The sequence below is a fragment of the Balaenoptera physalus genome (genome assembly GCF_965194825.1).
Source record: "Balaenoptera physalus genome assembly, chromosome: 6".
NCBI classification, from domain to species: Eukaryota; Metazoa; Chordata; class Mammalia; order Artiodactyla; family Balaenopteridae; genus Balaenoptera; species Balaenoptera physalus.
In genome coordinates, this window is record NC_138885.1 from 83,274,702 (window position 1) to 83,297,737 (window position 23,036).

At 41.3% G+C, this 23,036-nt stretch overlaps 1 protein-coding gene and 1 long non-coding RNA gene across 11 annotated transcripts in view; both read right to left on the bottom strand.

The window, feature by feature from the left end:
• LOC309663466 overlaps positions 1 to 23,036 on the bottom strand; it is a 201,182-nt gene that overhangs the window by 39,098 nt on the left and 139,048 nt on the right. The window lies entirely within an intron of this gene.
• Positions 1 to 23,036, bottom strand: part of LOC309663379 (uncharacterized protein) — a 214,727-nt gene that overhangs the window by 26,279 nt on the left and 165,412 nt on the right. Inside the window, exons 4-5 of one of the 10 annotated variants that reach the window (XM_082467374.1) lie at positions 2,087 to 2,346; positions 1,440 to 1,539 (exon numbers count right to left, since the gene is read on the bottom strand). The exons of the other annotated variants lie outside the window; for them this stretch is intronic. Of the exons in view, the coding sequence (XP_082323500.1) occupies positions 1,440 to 1,539; positions 2,087 to 2,170 (184 nt within the window). The 5' untranslated portion in view covers positions 2,171 to 2,346. The remainder of the gene's footprint in view (positions 1 to 1,439; positions 1,540 to 2,086; positions 2,347 to 23,036) is intronic. 10 annotated transcript variants of the gene reach the window in all.

Here is a 23,036-nt window from a genome sequence, read left to right on the forward strand (position 1 = left end):
ATATGATTATTACCTAATCATCTCATGAACCCTAATCTTGCTTCTTATTTCACTGAGGAAAAAGAAGCTATGACAAGAACTCCCACCAGCTCATGTATATACCTACCTATATGTGTACCATGTTCTCTGCCTTCCCTCTTGTTACCACAGATCAACTGTCCACACCCCATCTGCTGCCAGCCCCTCCCCTTGGGCACTGAATCCCATCCATCCCCTCTCACATACAGAATGTCTTCTCTCCTTTAATTATTTCTTCCCCCAGGGCATCAGTAATTTTTCCTTTTCCCCTCCCCGTTTCTATCAGTATACAAGACTGCCATTCCTCCCATCTTTGGGGAAAAAAAATCTCTAAAATCTCTTTTGACCTCATATCTCATACTAGTTATGGACAAATTCTCTGCTCTCCTTGATGGAGCACAAGTCTTGGTGGAGGCACCTATACTTACTGTCTCCAATTTCTCTCCTGAACCCTCTGCAGTGAAGCTTTGGCTCCTACCATTCCATCAGTTATTAACTTCCAGTCGTCATCTTGTTTGATTTGTCAGCAGAATTGAACAAAGCTGATCGTTCTCTTCTCCTGGGAATACATTCTTCCCTTTGTTTCTAGAACAATCGTTAGTTTTACTCCTGCATCACAGGCTGCTCTTTCTTCGGCTCTCTTGCTAGTTGCTCCTCATCTCTCTAACCCCTAAATGTTGGACTACCTCAGTCTGACTCCCTTCTCCATCTATACTCAATCCCTGGATGATCTTGTGGATTTAGATATATGTATAAACTCATGGTTCCTTGATGTATATATCCTGCTTTGGTCTTTTGCTTGAATTCTAGATAAGTGCCTGTTCAACAGCTCCACTTGCCTGACAATAGGCATCTCAAGCTCAGTACAATATAGTCAGTTCTGCTATAACACTTATTTTGAAATTGTGAATTTGTTCTAACATGATCGATGCATTAGGGAGTAATTTGAGCATAACAACTAATTTTGCCTTTGCTTATGTGCCATTTTGTTTGTGAGAAACACTAGGTGAATGCAGAAAAGGGCACGCAGCTGAGCCCACAGGAACACGCAAAATGCAGACACTCACACAATATCTACCAGCTACCTCAGTTCTGGTTATCCCACGAGGGATAATTGTGTGTTATCCCACGAGGTTGTGTTTGACTATTCTTCCACCTCTGTGAACTTTTCTCTACTAGAAAACACTCATTCAACATCCCAAACATTTAAGTGTCCTGGATCAAACATGCCAAGCAGTGCATGCAAAGGAGAGGTTTTTAGGTACTGAGGATAGGCTTGAAATAATAATGTGGGTTTTTTTTTAAATGAGAGAATACAGGCAGTCTTTGCTTTGCACAGCACCATGTTAACTGAAACTCATACGAATAGGAAGGGACTGTGTGCTCCCTTTCCTGGTTCCGTAGTAACTGACACCTCTCACCTCTTAGCAAGGACACAGTTTCTTCTTCTTTTTTTTTTTTGGCCACACCGCGAGGCATGCAGGATCTTAGTTCTCCAACCAGGGAACGAACCTGCGCCCCCTGCAATGGAAGTGCAGAGTCTTAACCACTGGACTGCCAGGGAAGTCCCAAGGACAGTTTTGAAATGCAGGAGTTTCCATTTACACAGTGTCATGCAAACAAGGATTGCTTATATGTGATATCTCCTGAGCAATAGGCAGAGGGAATTCACATTGCAGACTCTGACAGACAATGCCATAAAAATAAAAGTTTAAAAGTCCATGGTTGGAACAACTTTGAGTGCTGTGAAGTCAATAAGAATAAGGCCTAAACACACAGAAGGAATGGAAAGATAGTTGAACATATGGATTAAAGATTAAGTAGGGAAATGTATTTGCTCAAATGCCATCTTATCAGTGAGGTCTTCTCTGACCATCTTATCTAGAACTTCACCCCCAATTCCTCAAGTCACTGTACTTTCTATCCCCCCTTTAAAATTTTATTCTTCTTTGTAACATTTATCACCACTAGACATATTATCTAGTAGTTTATGTATTTATTAGTTTATTTTCTGTCAACCTGTGGTAGTTTTAAAACATGACTGCAAATCCTTTGACATTTCTCTCACAGAGAGGTAGGGTCTGTGCCCTTCCCCTTGAATCTTGGCAGGCACGGTGGGAATCACACCATGTGACTTCTGAAGCAAGGTCATAAGAGGTTATGCAGCTTCTGCCTTGTTCACTGGAACACTTGCTGTTGGAGCCTGACTACCCTGAGGCAGTCGTGCTGTGGGGACGCCCTGGTCAAACGGAGAGGTCACGTGTGGCGCTGGGCAACAGTGTCAGCCAGGCTGAGTCTTTGAGTCGTGTTAGACCAGATGCTCAGAATCTAGTGGAAAGGTGAACATACACGTAATTGCAGTACATAATTACAATTCAATGTGAAAGGTGCTACAGTGAGATATTAACAGAGAGCCATGGCACCTAAGAGGAGAGAGTAACTAATTTTCAGTGGAGGACCGTGAGGGCTCAGCCAAGTGGTGACATCTGACCTGTCTTGAAGGATGAGTAGGAATTTGCCAGGCAAAGGATGGAAGAGGAATTAGACTCCTGGTCTCCTCTTCTTTCTACTACTTTGAGGGCAGGGAAGGTCCATCCTTCTGACAACTGGAATCAACCAAATGACCGGGCGCATAAGCTGAGCTATATAATGAGTACTGGGATTAGGTAACCTGATGATACAGGAATAAAACTGCCAGGTTTAGGCAAGACTACAGATGGAGATGAGCAAGGCATTCCCTTTTCTGGGCCTCTTTTTGCATCTGTAAGAGACAGAGATTAGCGTAAAAGATGTAGAGGAGGTCATTCTCAGTTCTGTGATTCTAGTTCTTTCCTAAATTGGATCTTCTCAAGGTTCAACAGTCTCCATTCTGTCAACTGTTCCTCAGATGATATGTTTTCCAAGCTGGAAAACCACACGTGTGCCTCCCTTTGCGTGGATTCTGCTCTGTCAATGTTTACTTTAAAATGTAGTGTAGTGTATGTAATGCCCAGAATAAATGTAATATTCCAGACATGGTCCCACCAGAGAGGAGGCTCTGAGGCAACGCCCACTTTGACCTATTGTAAAAGGTATTGCATCTCACAACACGGGGAACAGAGCCAATATTTTATAATAACTGTAAATGGAGTATAACCTTTAAAAATTGTGAATCACTGTATTATACACCTGTAACATATAATATTATATACCAACTATACTTCAATTAAAAAAAAAAATGATATTGTACCTCAATTGGAGCAGCCCAAGGCTTCACCAGCTATTTTCCATTCATATCAGAGGTTCAAGGCCTTTTTCACATGGAACTCCTAATTGATTCATCCATGTACCATGTATTGTGAGTTTATGTAATTGATTGAACCTAAATGTTGGACTTGACGTTCATTCATGTTACATTTATCTTTGACTCCCAGAAGCATCTAGCATAGTCAATAAATATTTGTTGAATTGATTTCCATTTTGCTTTAGGCTGTCAACACAACTTAACAAAAGATTTTTGAATTTTTATTAATTTTATAACCCCTAAGCCTTTCTACTGTAAAGAGTGATTTGAGATCTGTTAAAAAAAAACCCAAGATAACAAGCCCAAACTGAGTCTTAATTAGTGTCAGCTCTCCCAGAAATGGAATCTTAAACCAGTCAATCAGGAATCACCTGATCAGCACTAGTGAGGTCATCTGCCTGATAGACCCCCGCCATCCCCTAAAGGAAAGTGACCTTGCAATAACCAACCACTTTTTTGCCTAGTATAACTTCCTTGTTCCTGCTCCCTTCTGGCTCTAACAGTCTCTCCTTTCGTACAGCTCCTTGGAGCGCCTTTCTTTCTGCCAAATTGGATGCTACCTGATTTGAATTGATTTTTGCTCAAACTCTTAAAATTGTTGATATGCCTCAGTTTATCTTTTAACAGATGAGTGTGTTGATTCTGCATTTCCTCTCATCTGGGTACTTTCCTTAAATCAGGCAAAGATCCCATTTCTGCATCCATAATGAATGTGACCTGGAAAAGACATAAATCTGGTGTTTGCTACCAGCCTTCTCCATTAATGAGTTAAGATGTGTCCGGCTAACAACTGTGTTAACCCTGTGAAGATCACAAAGCACAAGAAAAGCAAAAATGAGGTCTTCAACGTGTAGATTGTTACAACAAAACAAAATAATAACATAGTCCTTTAAATGAAGGACTCAACGGTGCAAATCCTCTAATGGAGCTGGAGATGTAAAATTCTCCAAGCTCCCTGTCAGTACCTCTCTGGCCCAGGACTCTGTTGATTTAAAGTACAAGCACAAGGTTGAATCTGAAATTTCAAATCAGGCCATCTCGCTTTTTTTTGTAAAGAATTTTAGATGTTGTTCTGAATCAGATTGTTCAAGAGAGTTTCTATGAGTGCCGGAGGAAAAGACCCTCAGATACAGCAGCAGCAGAATGGAAAAACGGTAAGAACCAGGAGTCTCGCAGTCTTCACTGGTCCTCACTGTCCTTTTCACCCCAGAAGCCACGCCCACCCTCCCAAATTCAGTCCCGTGGAAGTGACTCGGTGCCTTCCCCTCCCCCACAGCAGGTGGAGGGGTATGAAGAGGAGGAGCCAAGAGGGACAAAGGACTCTAATGATTGTATTTTCCAGCAATTTTTTCTTTTAATTCCGTGCTTTTCAAAAAACTGCAGGAGTGACTGCATGTAAATAGTCCTCTCTAATGGATGTCTGGTTACCATTGACTCTTTTCAGATTTAATCCATTAAGTGCCTTCCATAGAAAAAGGACACAATACCCCACAATGCACAGGGTCAACCATAAAAAATAAGACACAACCTGAATCGGGCAGTGCGAGAAGAGAAATCCAAACAGCCTCAGATGGTAAAGGGCTCTTTGTAAATTTTTTTTTTTTCAGAAAGAAAGCTAAATCAGGAGCCTGATGCTGTGCTAATCTTTTTCTCTCCTTTTCTTCTCCTCCCTCAGGAAGGAAGCCATTCAGGCGACAAGCAGGCTCTTATCCTGGGCTTCTTATCATTAACCAAATGAGCCTGTGCTGGAAATGAGATTCAGAGCCAAGACCAGGAAAGGCTGTTTCCTTAATTGAGCGCATCTCTTTTGAAGTCCTGTCTCCCTGACGGAGCCTAGAGCTGGCTGGCTCCCTCTGGCAGAGATCACGCATGTATAATCTCCTGCACACCAGAAGCAGATGCTCCACGACATGGAGCTTTTTTGAAAGGCCTTTAATAAGATTTCTCAGTCCTGCACGTGTCGGGCAGGCCGAGGGAGAAACAGTTTTCAGAAAAGCCACTGATCAAAGGGTTCAAGATTTTAGGTGTTTTGGGGCTTCCTGCCAGATACACCTCAGTTAAGAATCTGCAGTTCTGGGGGATTCTCAGCACTTTCAGGGCGCTCCCCATCATCCGTACCCGTCCCCTGCTTCCCCTGCCCTTTCCCCATGGGCTTAAGGACCACTTCTCTTCCAATTCCTACAGTTTATGGAAATTAAAATGAGTATTCTTTGATATTTCTTGATGTACTTTGGGTTATCTGGATATATATGAGGCTCTCAGGAACTCTGGTAGAATGTTCAATAGATGAAGCTAACACCCGATTTGGAGTTGATTTGGGGGAAGGGGTTATTTTAAAAAATCAACCAAGCTCACATGTTGTTGGAGTTGATTAGACCCTGAATCCAAATGTCCTCTGTAAATGAGGGTACTACCAGACATCAGGACAAAATTGTCATGGGAATTAGATGACGTAAAACATGAGAAGCCACTAGCACAAATGTTCCGAAGAGCTCAGAAATGTTTATTATTAGCTTATTATTAGTTTGTTATTATCACTGTAGGTAGGACAGCCCTTGACTAAGGGCCAGAGTGTCTAAGCCTAACACAGAGTGACAACATTAAAGCACAAAAGAGTCCAGGCTTTGTCAGCAGTGGCCATACAGTCCCACCTGGGTGGAGAAACTAGATCATTTTCCATCACACAATGCTGTGCTCCTGCTGTCACACCTTGGCCCTTGCCACTTCCTACTCCATCTTCTCTATGTCCACCAGCCCTTCCCTTTTGCCATTCTGTCCCCCACTTTCAGCCAAAACCCCAAACCAGATCAGCCTAACCATGAGCATTCTTTCTCTTCAGCCCCAGCTGCCGAGTTTTACAGAGAAGTCCCCACTGCTCAGACTAAGGTCACCACAGCATCATGGATTCTGATATCAGCGGGAAATGTCTCCATTATATTTACAATTCACACGGCAAAAAGTTCATGCTCCTCAAGCCCTATCCCACCTCCTCCCACCTTCTCAGCAGATGACCTGTTCTGTCTGGTTACTGAGAAAAAGGAGGCCACCAGGCAGAGGTCTCTCAGCCCGCTGCTTCTCTACCTACACACTGCCCGCCACCCAGACTCACCCCTCACTCTTCTCTGTCTAAGGCAGTGGTACATCTTTTTCTCTTGTCCTCAGGGTTCCTTCTGTCTCCTGAATCTTACTCTTTATTAGACTTCCTAAATGCACTTGGCCACATTCTTCTCTCCCTTTCCCTCTTCCTCTCTCTTTGTCTTATATATACACACAAACACACACACACACACACACACTGTCATCTGTCCCTATTTCTTTTATTCTGGCTTCTGCCCTTACCCTCTCTTCTTCCCTTAATGGCCAAGCTTCCTGAAAGGCCTCACACATCGTCTCTGTTCTCACTGTGTGATCATTCCTGCAGCCTGGCTTCACCCTCTGCCCCTCCCCACACTGACTCCACCTTGCTGCTAGGTTGAGCAGGCTCTCTCTAGGCTCTGTGTCATTGGATCTGTCTGCAGCATTTCCTGTCAGCTTTCCCGACAATACTCTCTGCTGATTTCCATGGCAGCACTCCATGCTGGTACTCCCACCCTTCTGTCACTCCTTCTCAGCCTCCTAATTGACCTGTCCCTTATCCATTAACAGCCTTCTCTGGGTTCTGTCCTCAGTCTTCTTCTCATTCTACACATTCTCCCTGATTATCTTATCCTCACCCCCACCCCCCCCCCGGCTGGAACCGCCCCCTCACTCCAACCCAGATCACTCTCCTAAGCTCTGACTGCTCACAACTGCCTATGGGACACATCTGCTTAGATATTCCACAGGCACCTCAAAATCATGATCTTGTTAACCAATTTGCCTATCCTCTTACCTAAACCCACTCTCATCTCCCATATCAAATCAGTCACCAAAGGCAATTGGTTCTCTCTCCTAATTTTTTCTGAGTTCCTTCTTCAGCTCTCCATCCCATAGCCACTACTTAGTTCAGGAGCCTTTTTTTTCTCACCTAGATCACTGCAACAGCCCCCAATTCATCTCTCTGTCTCTGGTCCTGCTGCACCCCACCCCTGCCCCCACCCCACATTGCCTTCAGAGAGAGCCTTCCACAACCAGATTTCATAGCCTCTGGGGTCCTTGATGACCTCCTTCTCTAAAAATCCAAAGGGGTGGGTCTCTGCAACTCCAATATCACTGTATAATCCTAACCCTCCTGGCTACAGGTGATTGGATTGAGGAACATATATGATCCAAGCTGAACCAATCAGATTCTCCTAAGAATTTACAATGAGGACCCAGAAGATTCTAGACAGGTATGTCAGCACTTAAGCTGAATGAATATTCTCAGGGTGATTTTTGTTTTTTTCTATTTTCTTCTCTGTGTTTTCTAAATTAAACAAACAAAAAAACACACAACATTTTTGTAAGAGGAAAACAAAAGGCTTGCTGCTGGTTTTACAATAAAAACTCTACAATAAAAACTCAATAAATAGGATTTCATCTCTGTACTCTCAAGTCAATTCTCATTCGATTGCTTACTTATGTGAAATAAGAAGAACAGATTGACCATAAGCAGTAATATTTACTTATGTTTTTAAAACATTCTCAGGTCATAGGAATTAAGGAATTCTTCCTGTTAACTTACTTCACTGCTTTCCTTCTTTTCCTCCTGTTTTTCTGGTGGGCCTCCTGTTAAATCTTTGAGCTTCTATGGGGTAGTGTAGTGGTTAGTTAAAAGTCTGGGCTTTGGGAGCAAACAGATGTAGATTAAAATCCTAGCTTTACCACCAACAGGGTGACTGTGGACAACTTACTTAACCTTTTTGTGTCTCAGTTTCCTTCTGTGTAAAATAGGATAATAATGCCTGTGTCACAGGGTTGTGGTCAAGTTTAAATGGCGTTGTGTATATAAAGGCTTTGACATAGATTAAGTGTACAGTAAGTAATATTCCAATAAATCTATCTGTCGACTTGCTGGGGCCCTACCATTATTAGTGACCGTCACTGATCTCTAACCCTCGGCTCCCCGCCTCCTGTTCCCCAGTCAATCTGGCCCTCACTCTTGACTATAACAGTTCTCAGTTTCAAGAACAGGGACTCTGAGGCCTGCATATAAAAATTGCCCTTCTTTCACTGGACAGATTGGGCCTGGGTAGAGGATGAGGGAGGACTTGGGTATTTCAAGAAGTACCCCCAGACAGACATCCCAAGGAGAGACAGGCACACCAATATGGCCCTACACAACGGAGCCCCCTCCCCCTGCTCCTCCAACCCCACCTCCTACTCTTTTCCTACTGGTTTACTGGACTCCTATCACTCTGTCCTTTTTGCTCTTCTCTAGACCCACCATGAATGCCTCAAGGCTTTCACCCCTGCTATTTCCCCTGCCTTTTTTTTTTTTTAACATCTTTATTGGAGTAAAATTGCTTTACAATGTTGTGTTAGTTTCTGCTGTATAACAAAGTGAACCAGCTATATGTATACATATATCCCCATATCCCCTCCCTCTTGCGTCTCCCTCCCACCCTCCCTATCCCACCCCTCTAGGCGGACACAAAGCACCGAGCTGATCTCCCTGTGCTATGTGGCTGCTTCCCACTAGCTATCTATTTTACATTTCGTAGTGTATATATGTCCATGCAACTCTCTCACTCCTTGCTCTTACCTGGATGGCTCCTTGTCTTCAATATCAGCCAGGCCCTCTCTGGACACTATCTAAAACAGCTCTCCTCCCTCGGGTAAACTCTTTCACCCTGCTTTATATTCACATAGCACCTATTGCTATCTAAAATTATGCTATGTATTTGCTTACTTGTGTGTAGGCCAATGAAGGCAAGGTCTTTGTCTTATTGTTTGCTAGTGCTAAGTAAGATGCCTGAAACATACTAGGCATTCAATAAATATTTGTCAGATATCTAAATGAAATATTAGAACAACAAACAAAAAGCATGTCAGGAATATATATAATTAGATAAAAAATACATGGGCTTGGGAACTTGGGAGAAATGATGGGTTCGTAACTAATAAAAAGAAACCAGAAGGGTAAGCCAAGAATAAGAGATGTCAAGGGAAAAGACATGTGCTAGAATGACTTAAGACAGGTTCAGATAACAGCTTCGACTGACCTGACTAGAGCAGAATTGCTCTTTTGAAGAAGAAAAAGGGCTGAAGTGATGTAATGGTGGTGATGACTGTGGTGGTAAATTCAGACTTCCATGTACAGCTGCATAAGTTGTGTGTCACACAAAAAGCATCACATCTAAAGTGCTGTCATTCACAACGGGAAGTTTTCAGCCATTATTTCTTCTGCTCCTTTTTCTCTCCTCTCTTCCTGATACTCCAGTTATGCATATGTTGCTGTACTTAAAGGTGTGTCACATTTCTCTAAGGCTCTGTCAATTTTTTTGCATTTTTTTCTCTTCTTCAGATTGAACAGTCTCTATCCATCTATATTCAGGTTTGCTGATTCATTATAATGCTAGCTCACATTTACTGTTGAGCCCCTCTAGTGAATTTTTCATTTCAGTTATTGTATTTTCAACTTGAGAATTTCCATTTAGTTCTTTTTTAAAAACATAATTTCTATCCCTTTATTAATATTTTCTACTTGATGAGACATTATCATCATATCTTCCTTTTCTTGTTAAAGTATGGTTTCCGTTAGTTCTTTGAACATCTTTATAATGATTGCTTTGAAGTCTTTGTCTGTTAAATCCAACATCTGGGCCCTGTCAAGGCAGTTCTTGTTGCCTGCTCTTTTTTTTCCCCCTATGTATGGGTCCCGCTTTCCTCTTTCTATGCCTGTCTTATAATTTTTTTGTTGAAAATTGTGTATTTTAGTTAACATATTGTAGCAACTCTGGATTCCAATTTCCCTCCCTTGTCTCTGGAGTTTGTGTTGTTTGCTTGTTTATTTATTTAGTGACTAGATTAGACTATTTTAGTGAAGGCTGTTTCCCTCGCTGTCTCACCCTCTGGGAGTGTTGCTCCTCAGAGGGTGAAAACTTGGGTGTGTACAGCACCACCCTGGAATGACAGTGATTTTAGCAGGCTGAATGAAGCCTATTTCCTGCAAACAAGAAATGGGGGACACAGAAGGCACTTGTACCCAGGAGGGCCCCACAGGGTTCTGCTCCGTTTCACACTTTGTTTTAAATAAAGTCAACTTTAGGACTTCCCTGGTGGTGCAGTGGTTAAGAATCCGCCTGCCAATGCAGGGAACACGGGTTCAAGCCCTGGTCCGGGAAGATCCCACAGGCCGCGGAGCAACTAAGCCCGTGCGCCACAACTACTGAGCCTGCGCTCTACAGCCTGTGAGCCACAACTACTGAGCTCACGTGCCACAACTACTGAAGCCTGCACGCCTAGAGCCCGTGCTCCACAACAAGAGAAGCCACTACACAGTGGTGAAGAGTAGCCCCCGCTCACCGCAACTAGAGAAAAGCCCACGCACAGTAACGAAGACCCAACACAGCCAAAGATAAATAAATTAAATAAATAAATAAATAAGTCAATTTCTTTAGGAAGAGCATTGGAGCCCCCTTTTCTTGTGGACTTTGTCTCCCTCTGGTCAAAATCTCTAAGCCACTATTCTGGGTGCTCCGTAGGGCAAGGGTCTCTCGTCTTCTCAGCTTGTTTCGTCTAGGGTAGAACCTATACCCTATCAGTGAATTGAGGTGAAAGTGATCACATTCCAGGATTCTTGTTCCATGCCTGGGGCAGAGCCCCCCCGCCTTATTAGTGGTAGCTGAGTTGCAGAAGAGATCCCCAACCTCTCAGCCACACTCACAAGGACTTTAGCCTCTTTCACTCAGAGTTGTAGGGGTAAGGAATGCTGGTTGCATCCTCCCCTGGTGAGGTATATTAACTCTTGATAGGGAGCCAAGGGGGGAAGGAAGCCCCAGTTTCGTGGCTACACCTGCCTAGAGTGGAATTTCCATGCTGCTGAGCTGTAGGGGAAGCAGGGGGAAGGGAGGAAATGGGTTGCGGTTCAAATGCCGCAGGATCTCTCTGACTTTGGTAGATTTTCTTGAAAAAACGTTTCTTCATTTGCCTTATTCCCTCAGGACAATTTCCGAGACTTTAAATGTGGTTTTCACCAGTTTTGCTTGTTTCTCTGGGGAATGGGTCTGTGGGGCTCCTCGTGCTGCCATCCCGAAGTCATAGACCTCATTTGCATTGCAGACTTGTATCTTTATAATAATAAACACTTTCTGACAGATGACTGTACGACATCTTATTCTAACCAGCTCAGTATGTTCCAAAACCTTTCCATCAAATAAAAGTCAAATGTCTTGGGGAAGGGGTACCTTCTTCTAATTGGTACAGAGGCTCCCTCGGGCCAAGCCTCTGCCTTGGTGGGGAAGGTTAAGGGGTGGGAGTGTGGTTGGAGGTGGAGGTAGTTCTGGTCATAGCGTGGTGTCAGGGCTGCTGCATTTGGCTGTGCAGATTATTTACTGTGCAACTGTACGGTCATCATAGATTTATGTTTGTTATTATAATTCTGCTGAGCATCTCCCATCTGCTCCTCCCGTTCCACTCTTCGCACTTCTTCACCTTGCTCTGTGTCCAAGAAATTGACCTGTGTGAGCTAGCTCAATGGCTTCTGGTTGGATTCAGAGAAAATCACAGGGTAAAAGGAATGTGGGGTGGGAGCATGTCTTCCCCTGATTCTCTTTGCCGGGTCACCATAGGTTGCCCACATCCCTATACTGAAGGTCACAATTCTTGTCAAACAGCCCTTTCCATACAGCTACCTTTCTCTGGGTTGTGATGACCACACCCTGCCCTCCAGGCCTAGTGCGTGATAATGGCTCCTGACTGTTGCAAGCCCTGGGGTACTACACTCTCCATTATTTGTTTCCCTAAATCCTACCCAAAGCTTTGTAAATAGTCCTTTTATTAACTGTACCTGAATTATCCAGTTCCAAGGTACCATCTGTTTCCTGATGAGACCCTGGCTTATAACAAGAATTTTGCTGCAGATGGCAGTCAAATATCTTGAGGACAGGGTACCTTTTTCCACCTTGCACCTTAGCTAGCCATCCTGGAGGGGTAGGGAAGGTGTAGGATAGTAGTGGTGATGGTTGAGGTGGCAGGGCTTATGAAATTATTCTGAATGCCAGGGTAAGGCTAACATGTACAACAGACAATATAGATTCTTAAGCACGTGGACGATGCTCTTTAAGATTATTCTGGCAGCTCTGTGAAAAATGGACTGGGATAAAGGACGCCTTCAGAAAAAGAAGCCAACTAGAAAACTGCTGCTCTGTTGTTGGAACAAAGCAGTGAGGGCCTAGACTAGAAAAGAAACCCTAGCAGAAAAAGGAAGCATCCGAGAGACCCAATGAAGGGAAAAGGCAGAGCTTCCTGGCAAGTTATGTTGGAGATAGAAGGAAAGAAAAACAATGAGAAGAATAAAACATGACTGTAGCACCTATGGGTAAACTAGAGAGTTGAGGAAGATGACAGAAATAATAATAATGAGAATGACTAATTACAGCTTAGATTTATTAGATGCTCCCTGAGTTGCGATCGCAAGGTTTTGAGAGCTAACAAGTATTAAGCCCCTTAATCTTCCATCGACTTTGTGAAATAGATCTCATTACTGCAATTTACAGTGAGGAAACAGAGGCACAGAGAACTCCAGTTACTTATCCAAGGTCACATAGTAAGCAAGTTAGTGAACAACTGAGCTGAGATTCAAACTCTAGAGCCTGAACACTGCTGCCTCTGAAGATGTGTAGGAAGTGCTGAGGGCTCAGGGAGCTGGAGTCCTAAATCAACTCTCCAACTTTATCTTTACCCCTGGTACCCACCAAGGTGGCCATAATTAACTTCTTGCTATTTCCATATTCACCACATCCTTCCCACCTCTGACTGGAATGCCCTCGCCTTCTTGCCCACCTAACAATTAAAATAATAATAATAATAACATTGTTGAGCATCTGTTACATATGCTGTCACTGTTTTGTGTGCTTGATATGTGTTTGCTCCTTCATCTTCATGACAACCCCTTGAGTTGGTATTATTATTATTACTATCATTATTCTCATCCATTAAAAGGTAAGCTGTAGGGAGCAAGGATTTCTGTCTGTTTTATTCACCAGAATGCTGCCTAGTACACTGTAGGGCTCAGCAAAGACTTGCTGAATGAACGAACTTTACGGATGAGAAAACTGAGGCACAGCTAAGGCTAAGACGACACAACTAGCATGCAGCCGGGCTGGAGCCCAGCTGTCTGGGTTCCTAGTCTGTGCAGTATCACTAACTCATTCCAACCCAGTCTTTCAGACCAGCACAGATGTCACCTCCCCTGGAAGTTGGAAGGGAAGTGGATCTTCTGGGAAAACTTTCCCACTCCTCTCCCCTTCCCATGGGAGGTCTTAGAAGAAACAGCACGTCTTGGGTTTTGAGCAAGATCACCAATCATGTATTATCTTGCTTGATCTTTAAATTCTGCACTGCTTCTTTGTGGTCTTCCTCGCTTCTCCTGGGCCTCTTCCCTTGTATTCTGTGCTTCTATCCTCTCATGTACTCATTTTGGATTCCCAGGATCACACTCCCACCCTCAGCCTTGCCCTTTATCTCCCTTGGCCAAATTCTGGCAGTAACACTGTCCACACAGCCACTCCCCGCCATTCCCTGGGGCCCAGTGTGCTAGCTCTGCAGAAGACACTTGGGTTTCCATTTCTATCCAACCTTTGATCCTCTCCAAGACTCTTTTTATAGTCCGCAAATTGCATTTCCTGTTTGCTCTCAAACTTTGAAATTAGGCAGTGAAGGCAGCCCTGCATGTGGTACTCTAAAAGTAGGACTGGCACCACCTCCTTCTTATTTCTCATAACATAGCGGCAGGGAGAGGACTGACAGTGAGTATTTATTAGATACCGAGTAGAAGCCCAGCAAGGAGCTCAGGTGAGCATACCTGTGGGGAGGGGGGTGGGCAGGATGGCCTTAGAAGGACACTGCTATCACAAAGCCATGCTTTGAACCCATGCCCTAAAATTAAGTAAAGCGAAAATGCCAAAAGAACAAGTAGCCTCATCAGACTTCCCAGATAGGAGCAGATTGTGTCAATGATTGTGTTCAGTTAAGCACTGCATTTGCTGTGACCTAATGTCCCATGAAGGAGCTCTGGATCCAACAACCGACAATGATAACTAAAACCAAAATCTCGGTTTTTCCAGTTGGAGATTAAAATTCATACCTGGACCTATGTGTCTAGGAGGAAATAGGACATGATATTTCATAAGCCACAAATACTATTTTTTTTCTTTTGGGAAGAAACCAGTTCTTAGGAAACCAGTTATGGAAGGCGAATTGCCTTTCGTGGTCTCGTTTCGATTCCTGGATCTAAGAGTTTGTGACTCATAACCACAGACTTCAGCCTGAGCCTGGGCAGCAGCGTGGAGCTGGGAGTGGAGGTTATTACTGGAGGTGACTAACCAGCATCCAGCTGAGGTAGCGGAATCTGGTGCTGCTAATGAGAAATGATGACTACTGCTTTTTCTTTTCCATAAGCTGGAGCTTTTCTCTGGCAGATTTTCATCCTCTGCATGAAATGGCAGACTCATCTCTCCAGATATAACGTTTCCATAGATGTAGAATTTTAGAACTAGAAAGTTCCTTAGGGATTATCTCCTCCATCTTCTCAAGTTATATAGAGAGAAACTCCCACACTCGTGTAAGGTCTAATTCCTGTAAGAAGTCCTTTATCCTGTAACACACAGAGGGACTCTGCCCCTCTGACTGAGCCCTGATTGATTCATGCTGGATCTCCAGGAAAGATAGAAGCCTGGGGCATCCAGGGCTCCTGCCTCTCCCTGCATTTGGTAATCCACCACGGAACCCAGGTGGCAAAGGAGGAAGCAGGAAGTGCTCTTACTGTGTGCAGGCAAGTATATGTTGTCAGCACCTCCCTGTAAGACTCCTCAGGTGAAGAAAGAAGGTCCCTGACTCTGTCAGCAAAGGACTGTCGAGGAGGATGGAGGAAGCTGAAAGCCACACATCCTAGTGGGCCCTCCCATGGGGACAGTGCTTCCATCAGGCAAAAGGCTTTCCTAAGCCTTTACAACCTTCCAACCTCTCCCATTCCTCTCCTCCCCCCAAAGAACTGAGCTGTATTATGAGATTTTTGGTTGTCTAATTGATCTACAGAGCTGAAGACTGGCTTCCTTAATCTATTTTGACAATTCCTATTTCCAGACCCTTCTGGGACGAGATAAGTTGTGAAAATCAATCTTAAAAGGATTATGATTAACTGAACTTTTCCAACCCCTACAAAATGCATAATTTGTAGCTTCTCACATTATTGTTTTTCACCCTGTCATTTAAAAACATGACATGATAGTGGTAAAAAGTCAGAATATCATTTGAATGAACTTCCTGAGGCCTAAGAAAAAAAGCCCCCAAATTAGAAAACTGCTAAACTCACCACATTTTAGCTAAACTCTAAACAGCAAAGGAAGGACATGACTATATCTGACAGTAGGGCATCAAGTGATTTTTTAATAAAAATTTTCCTCTGTTCTCCTTTATTGAGCAATGCAAATTTTCCTTTTAAATTTCTTCATTGATTTTTAAAAATAGCTAACTCAGAAGTTCCTGAAAACACTGATATGCAGGTTGTTGAACAGATGTTATAAAAGAAAGATGTTATAACCATGCTTCTGGTTAAAGCATGGGAAATCCTGGCTTCGTTCAAAAAAAGAGACAAAGTGCCTCCTTGTCTCAGGAGCTGTGCTGGACACTGGGCAAAATACACCCGGTCGAGCACAGTTAAACAAGCTTGCTTCCTGGAAGATTCTTTAGGACCAATGTGCATTGTGAATACTAAGGGGAAATGCTGTGCCACATTTTCCCAACTGATTTGACCACACTTCTTCCTCTTCCTCTCTCTTTTGTAAAGCTTACAGAGGAGAACTACTTTTCCTTAGGATATTCGTTTGTGAATAGCTGACCTAAATCAAATAAAATCCTGAGCCTAACTAATTTGTAGAAAGAGTATTTCTAAAGAGCAGCCCTGAACTCTTGTCCAAGTTGAACCCTGCATCATTTAAAAAAGTAAAATTAAAAGATGCTATTAATTTTTCGTAAGATGAACTAAGAGCCTTGACATCGTATTTGTTAGCGATGCAAAGATGGATTTTGATGTTTTTATAGCTTTAAGTGGGACAAATATTTAATGTATCTGTTATAGTGGTGATAATTCACAAAGCAGAAAAACAAGCAAATTCTTGACATAGGGCTGTGTTTATACTTCTGTTGTAAAAGATTAATTCAATACAACTTGATGATATATAGTAGGAGAAAAAATTTGAGTCTGGATTGTTTTTTGAATTATAATCCAAGTGTCTGCCTGTGTCCATTCAGGGATTATCTTCTTTGGTGCCTCTGGAGAAAAAGGGAAGCTTGTCTCATTTCTGCTCCAGGGTCAGTCCAAACCAGCCCACTTCTCTGTTATGCTCTGGCTGCAGCTCCCACGTGGACCTCCATTTACCTGAATCCTGGTCCTCGTGGACTCTGTTGTCCCCCCTTGATATCATGCTGCTGTGATTCATGCTGTTGGCCTCAGCTGAGCAAGGCTGCAAACACATTTGCCTACATCATTCTGTTCCTGAACTTCCCACTATGCTGTTGGTGGTAAAAGGTTTATTTTTTTAAGTAAAAGTAGCTGAGGATGGAAATGAAATTTAGAGATTACTCTCTTAAAATCCCTTAGCCATTTCATCATGGTGAATTTCTAACCTCCTCAATGCCCTGGATTACCTGTATCTTCTTTTCTCTCTCCCTCTCTCCTCCCCACCCCATTTCTCATTCTTTTAAAAGTTGAGTATATGGAGGTATAATTTATATAATATATAAAATTCACCCTGTTTAGTGTACAGCAGTTTTATGACTTCGGACAAATGCTACAGTTGTATGACCACCACCATAATCAAGATATAGAACATCTTCATTACCCCCCAAAATTCCCTTGTGCTCCTTTCTAGTCACCCCTCACCTTACCACCAGCCCTCGGCCACCACTGATCTGTTTTCTGTCTATATCTTTGCCTTTTCAAGAATGTCATAAAAAAGGAGTTAAAAAGGAGTCACACCGTATATAGCTTTATTTACTTAGCATAATGCATTTGAGATTTATTCACATTTTTTCCATGAATCATTGGTTTGTTCATCCTTACTGGTGAGTAGTACTCCATTGTACGGGTGTACATTTTTTTTTAATCAATTTGTCAGTTGAAAGACATTTGAGCTGTTTCCCATTTTTGGTGTTTATTAGTAAAACCACTCTAAACATATGCTTACAGGTTTTCATGTGACTATAAGTCTTCATTTCTCTTGGGAAACGAGATAAGTGAATCATGGGGTAAGTATATGTTTAACTTTATAAGAAACTGACAGCTTTCAAAAGTGGCTGTATGTCATATTGCATTCCCACCAGCAATGAATAAATTTCCAGTGGATCTACATCTTCATCATCACTTGGTATTGTTTCCTTTCAGCAATTCTAATAAGTGTATAGTGATATCTCATTGCAGTTTTAATTTGCCTAATGACTAATAATGTTGCACATCTTTTCATGTCCTTGTGTGCCACCCATATATCTTTTTTGGTGAAGTGTCTGTTCAAATCTTCTGCCCATTTTTAAAAATTGGATAGTTTGTTTTCTTAATATTGCATTTTTAAGGTTCTTTATAAATTTATAAGTGCTTCATCAAACATGTTTTACAAATATTTCTCCCAGTCAGTGGTTTGTGTCTATTAACTTAATTATGTCTCTCAAAGAGCAGAAGTTTTAAATTTTGATTAATTCCAAATTATCAATTTTTTTTCTTTTATGGATCATGCTTTTAGTGTGGTATATAAAAATGTTTTGGCTGACTCAAAGTCACAAAAATTTTCTCTTATGTCTTCTTCTAAGAAATTTATAGTTTTAGATTTAACATTTAGGTTTAGATTCATTTTTGTATATAGTGCAAAATATGGGTCAAAGTTTTTTTTTTTTTTCCATATAAATGTCCAATAGTCCACCACAATTTGTTGAAAACGCTATTCTCTCTCAACTAAATTACTGTATTAGGGTTCTCCAGAGACACAAAACCAATAAGATATGTATATATCTTTATATTAATGTTATATGTATTTATATTATATTTATATTATATACAAAATACATATAATTGTTTATTATGAGGAATTGGCTAATGCAATTATGCAGACTAAGAAGTTCTGTCATCTGCAATCTGCAAGCTGGAGCCCCAGGGAAGCTGCTGGTGTAATTCCAGTCCAAGTCCAAAGGCCTGAGAACCAGGAACACAGCTGTTTTAAGCCCCAGTTCAAGAGCAGAAGACCAATGTTTTAATTCAAGCAGTCAGGCAAAGAGAGAGAAAATTCTCCCTTCCTCTGCCTTTTTGTTTTATTCACGCCCTCAATGGTTTGGATGATGCCCACCTACACTGGGGAGGGCCATCTGCTCTACTCAGTCTGCCAATACGAATTCTAATCTCTTCCAGAAATACTCTCACAGACACACCTAGAAATAATGTTTAACAAGATTTCTGGACATCCTGTGGTCCAGTCAAGTTAACACAAAACATGAATCATGCCAATTACCTTGGAATCTTTCCAGTAATCAATTGACCATATATATTGGCTCCATATCTGAACTCCCTATTCTGTTCCATTGATCTCTCCTTTCACTAATACCACAGTCTTGATTCATATTGCTTTATAATAATTCTTAAAATCAGGTAGTACAAGGTCTTACAATCTTGTCCTTCTTTTTCAAAATTGTTTTGGCTTTTCTAGTTTCTTGGCTTTTCCATATAAATTTTAGTATCAGCTTGTCTATTTCTATAAAATATCCTGCTGTGATTTTGGCTTAGGTTGAATCTTTAGATAAATTTGGGGACAATTAATAACTTAACAATATTGAGTCTTTGAATCTGTGAGTGCAATAACCTTTCCATTTATTTAGGTATTCTTTGGTTTCTTTCATCAATGTTCTGTAGTTTCCACTATACAAATAAGTATTCCACATATTTTTTAGATTTATACCTAAGTATTTTTGTTTGTCAATGCTATTATAAATGGTACATTTAAAAAACTCAATTTTCAATTGTTTATTATTAGTGTATACAAATACATTGATTTTTTTTTTGATAACAACCTTGTATAAAATGTGACCTTGCTAAACTCATTCATTACTTCTAGTACATATATAGAGACTTCTTGGAGTTTTCTATGTAGACAATCCTGTCTGCAAATAGAGATAGCTTTATTTCTTCCTTTCCAATCTGTATGACACTTTTTTCCTTGCCTCATTACAGTGGCTGGAATCTCCAGAAGGATGTTGGTAGGAGTAATGAGAGCAAATATCCTTGCCTTATTTCTTGATCTTAGGGGGAAAGCAATCAGTCTGACACCATTAAGTACGATGTTAGCTGTAGGTTTTTAAATGATGTCCTTCATCAAATTAAGGAAGTTCCCCTCTATTCCTAGCTTGCTGAGAGTTTGAACATGAATAGTAATTTTGTCAAATGCTTTTTCTGAATCTATTGAAATGATCATATAATTTTTCTTCCTTAGTCTTTTGATATGGTGAATAATATGATTGTTTTTCAAATATTGAGCCACCATTGTATTCCTGGGATTAACCCCATTTGGTATGATGTATTATTCATATTGCTGGATTCAATTTTTTATTGTTATGAGGATTTTTATATCCACGTTCCAATATTCATGTGGGATGTTGGTCTGTAACTTCCTTTTCTCATGATGTTTTTGTCTGGTTTTGGTATCAAGCAATGCTTGCCTCATAAAATTATTTGGGAAGTATTCTCTTCTATTTTCTGGAAGAGTTGGGAATTATTGGAATTATTTCTTCTTTAAATACTTGGTAGAACTTGACAGAAAAGACATATGGGCCTGAAGGTAGAAGGCCCATATGGTAGAAGGTACTTAACTGTGAATTCAATTTCTTTAATAGATATAGAGTTATTCAGGTTATCTATAATTTTTTGAGCAAGCTTTGGTCTATATCATCTAAATCGTCAAATTTATGGGTACAAAATTGTTGGTAATATTTCCTAGTTATCCTTATAATATATGGAGGATTTGTAGCAAGTTCCCATAATTTGTTCCAGGTATTAGTATATTGTGTTTACTTTTTTTTTCTTGATCTTTGTTGATCTTTTCAAAGAACCAGCTTTTGATTTCATTGATTTTCTTTATTGTTTTCCTTTAACTTTTCTTGTGGGCAGAGCTGTTAGTCATGAATTCTCTAAGCTTGTTTGTCTGAAAAGTTTTTATTTCACCTTCATTTTTTATTGAGTGTGAAATTCTGTGTTGACAGTTTTCTTTTAGAACATTAAAAATGTCACTTAATTTTCTTCTGGCTTGTATACCTGTCTTCAAGATTTTCTCTTTACCTTTGGATTTTAGCAGTTTGAATAGGTTTTCGTTGTTGTTATTTATTGGCGTTCTCTAAGCTCTTAGATCTGTGGTTGATGTCTTTTATTATTTTAAGAAATTCTCATCGTGAATCTCTTCAAGTATTTCTTCTTCCTCTCCTGGGATTCCAGTGACATGCTTTTATGTCCATTTAGATTGGCCCATAACTCTTGCATGTTCTGGTACTTTTTTTTTCAGTCTTTTTGTGTTTCAATTTGGGTAATTTCTGTTGACCTCTCTTCAAATTCACTGATTCTTTCCTTAGTTGTGTTGAGTCTACTGATAGCCCATTAAATTTATTCTCCATTTTTGATACTGTGTTTTCTATTTCTAATATATCCATTTGAGTCTTTCAAATAGATTTCTCCTCTCTACTGAAATTCTATTTATTCATGTTGTCCATCTTTACCACTAGACACTTTGATATTAATCACAGTTATTTTAAATGCCCCGTCTGATATTCTGTGTCATTTCTGAGTCTGGCTTTGATGATTACTTTGCCTTGTGGTTTGTTTCCTCTTGCTTTTTTTCCCCCTTTGTAATTTTTGCTTGAATTCTAGATATAAAGTATAGCACAGGAGAGACCGAGGTAAATTGAATTCATCCCTGAAAATGAACATGTCTCTTCTGCTAGGCCATTCGTGTGGGGAGTTAAGGCCGTCTAGTCAGAGTTTGACTGGGGTTGGATCATATTGTTGCCATGGTTACCTTTAGTAGACCACCAACTTTAAATTCCTTTAGCATTACCCTGTGCTTAGGGTGGAGATTGGGTAGCTGGAGGGTATCTCTCAATGCTCTTTTTTTCACCCTCATCTTACGTCTTTCTCCATCTCCATTCCCTTATCCTCCATCATCAGTAAACGGCTGTTGCTTGTTATTGGGCAGTTGATAGTCTGGTGGTGGTGGGGAGCAGAGCGTGGTCCTCTATTGCCTTGATCCAACCTCAGTCTTAGGTAAACTGTGTCTCACTGGATCTTGGAGGTCAGTATTTTTCAGTGCTCCTTCCTGTCCTCCCACTGGCAGCCAAACTCTACCTTGTATTTTTGGAGAGGGCATTATGAAGGAGTTTCCTGCCCCTCCACCAGTAATAGAAGGCCTCTAATGCTCTGGACCCAGAATACATCACTGGGAGAGGGCTTGTCTCTTCCCTTCCTCCATCCCCATGGGTCTTCATCTGTGCTCTGGGAGTGACAGGCTTTCTTCTATTCCCCCAGCAGCTTATGACTTTGGTTCCATAGGGCAGATGGTCCAGGCAGGGTTTGTGATTTTTCCCACCGTGGCAGGCAGCCACTCCTCTCCTCTTGAAGTCCACCACCAAATGAGGTGTGGTCAGGCCCCCAGTCTTTCTCCAGAGAATGTGGGGGTAGGGTGGAGGGGTGTGGAGAATAGCCTGTGAGTGGGTGCAATCTTCCTTGGTGTCTGTGGAATTCCTGGGAGCCACACTTGGCAATTAGTAATCCATTAAACATCTTAGCTGAATTCATCTTACCTGCATGTGCGGTATCCAGTGTCTCTTCCTTACTCTGGCTTGAGCCAGTGCTTGCACCCTGTCTCCTTGGAGGGGCCTGTTTTTCTTAGATTTTAGGTTAACTGGTTTCCTGTGAATTCAGCTCTCTGATAGGTTCTAGAGAATTATGATTTTGCAGCCTATGCAGCTTTTTCTTGTTACCATGGTGGGAGTGATGCTCTTCTTAGCTTTCTATAATCTAGATAGAAGTGCCATCTTCTTTCTCTTTATATAACTTCCATACATCTCTCACTTCTTTCCAGTGTTTTCCCCTCTCTCTCACTCCAAGCTATCAACAGAAATACCAAGTCCTAATTTCACTAGGCAGAGAAATCCAGCTCTTTTTCTGTCCCATCCTCACACATCCAGGCCATGCTTAGGGGCCCTTACATTTTTAATCAAAAAACAAAACAAAACAATAACACATGAAGATCTTTCATAGAACTAAAGAATGTGTACAACTTACAATAGTATGTGTTCAGCTGAAGGTACCAGAAAATATAGGAACTATTAAATCACTATCATGCTGATTATTACATTGCAAGAAATCTGGAGGTAATCAGTCCCAGGGTTAATTTGATGGCTTAATGATGTCCTCAATAGCACTAACCTCAGAGTCTGGCTCTCTTCCTCAAGCAGATCACCTCATAGTTACTAGACAGCTGCCAAATCACTGGATATTATATCCTTACAAAACAGTGTTCAAAGGAGGAAAAGTAATAAGGCAAGAAAGGAAAAAAGAAAGCTTGTATCAATCACATTCCTTAGATGCAGA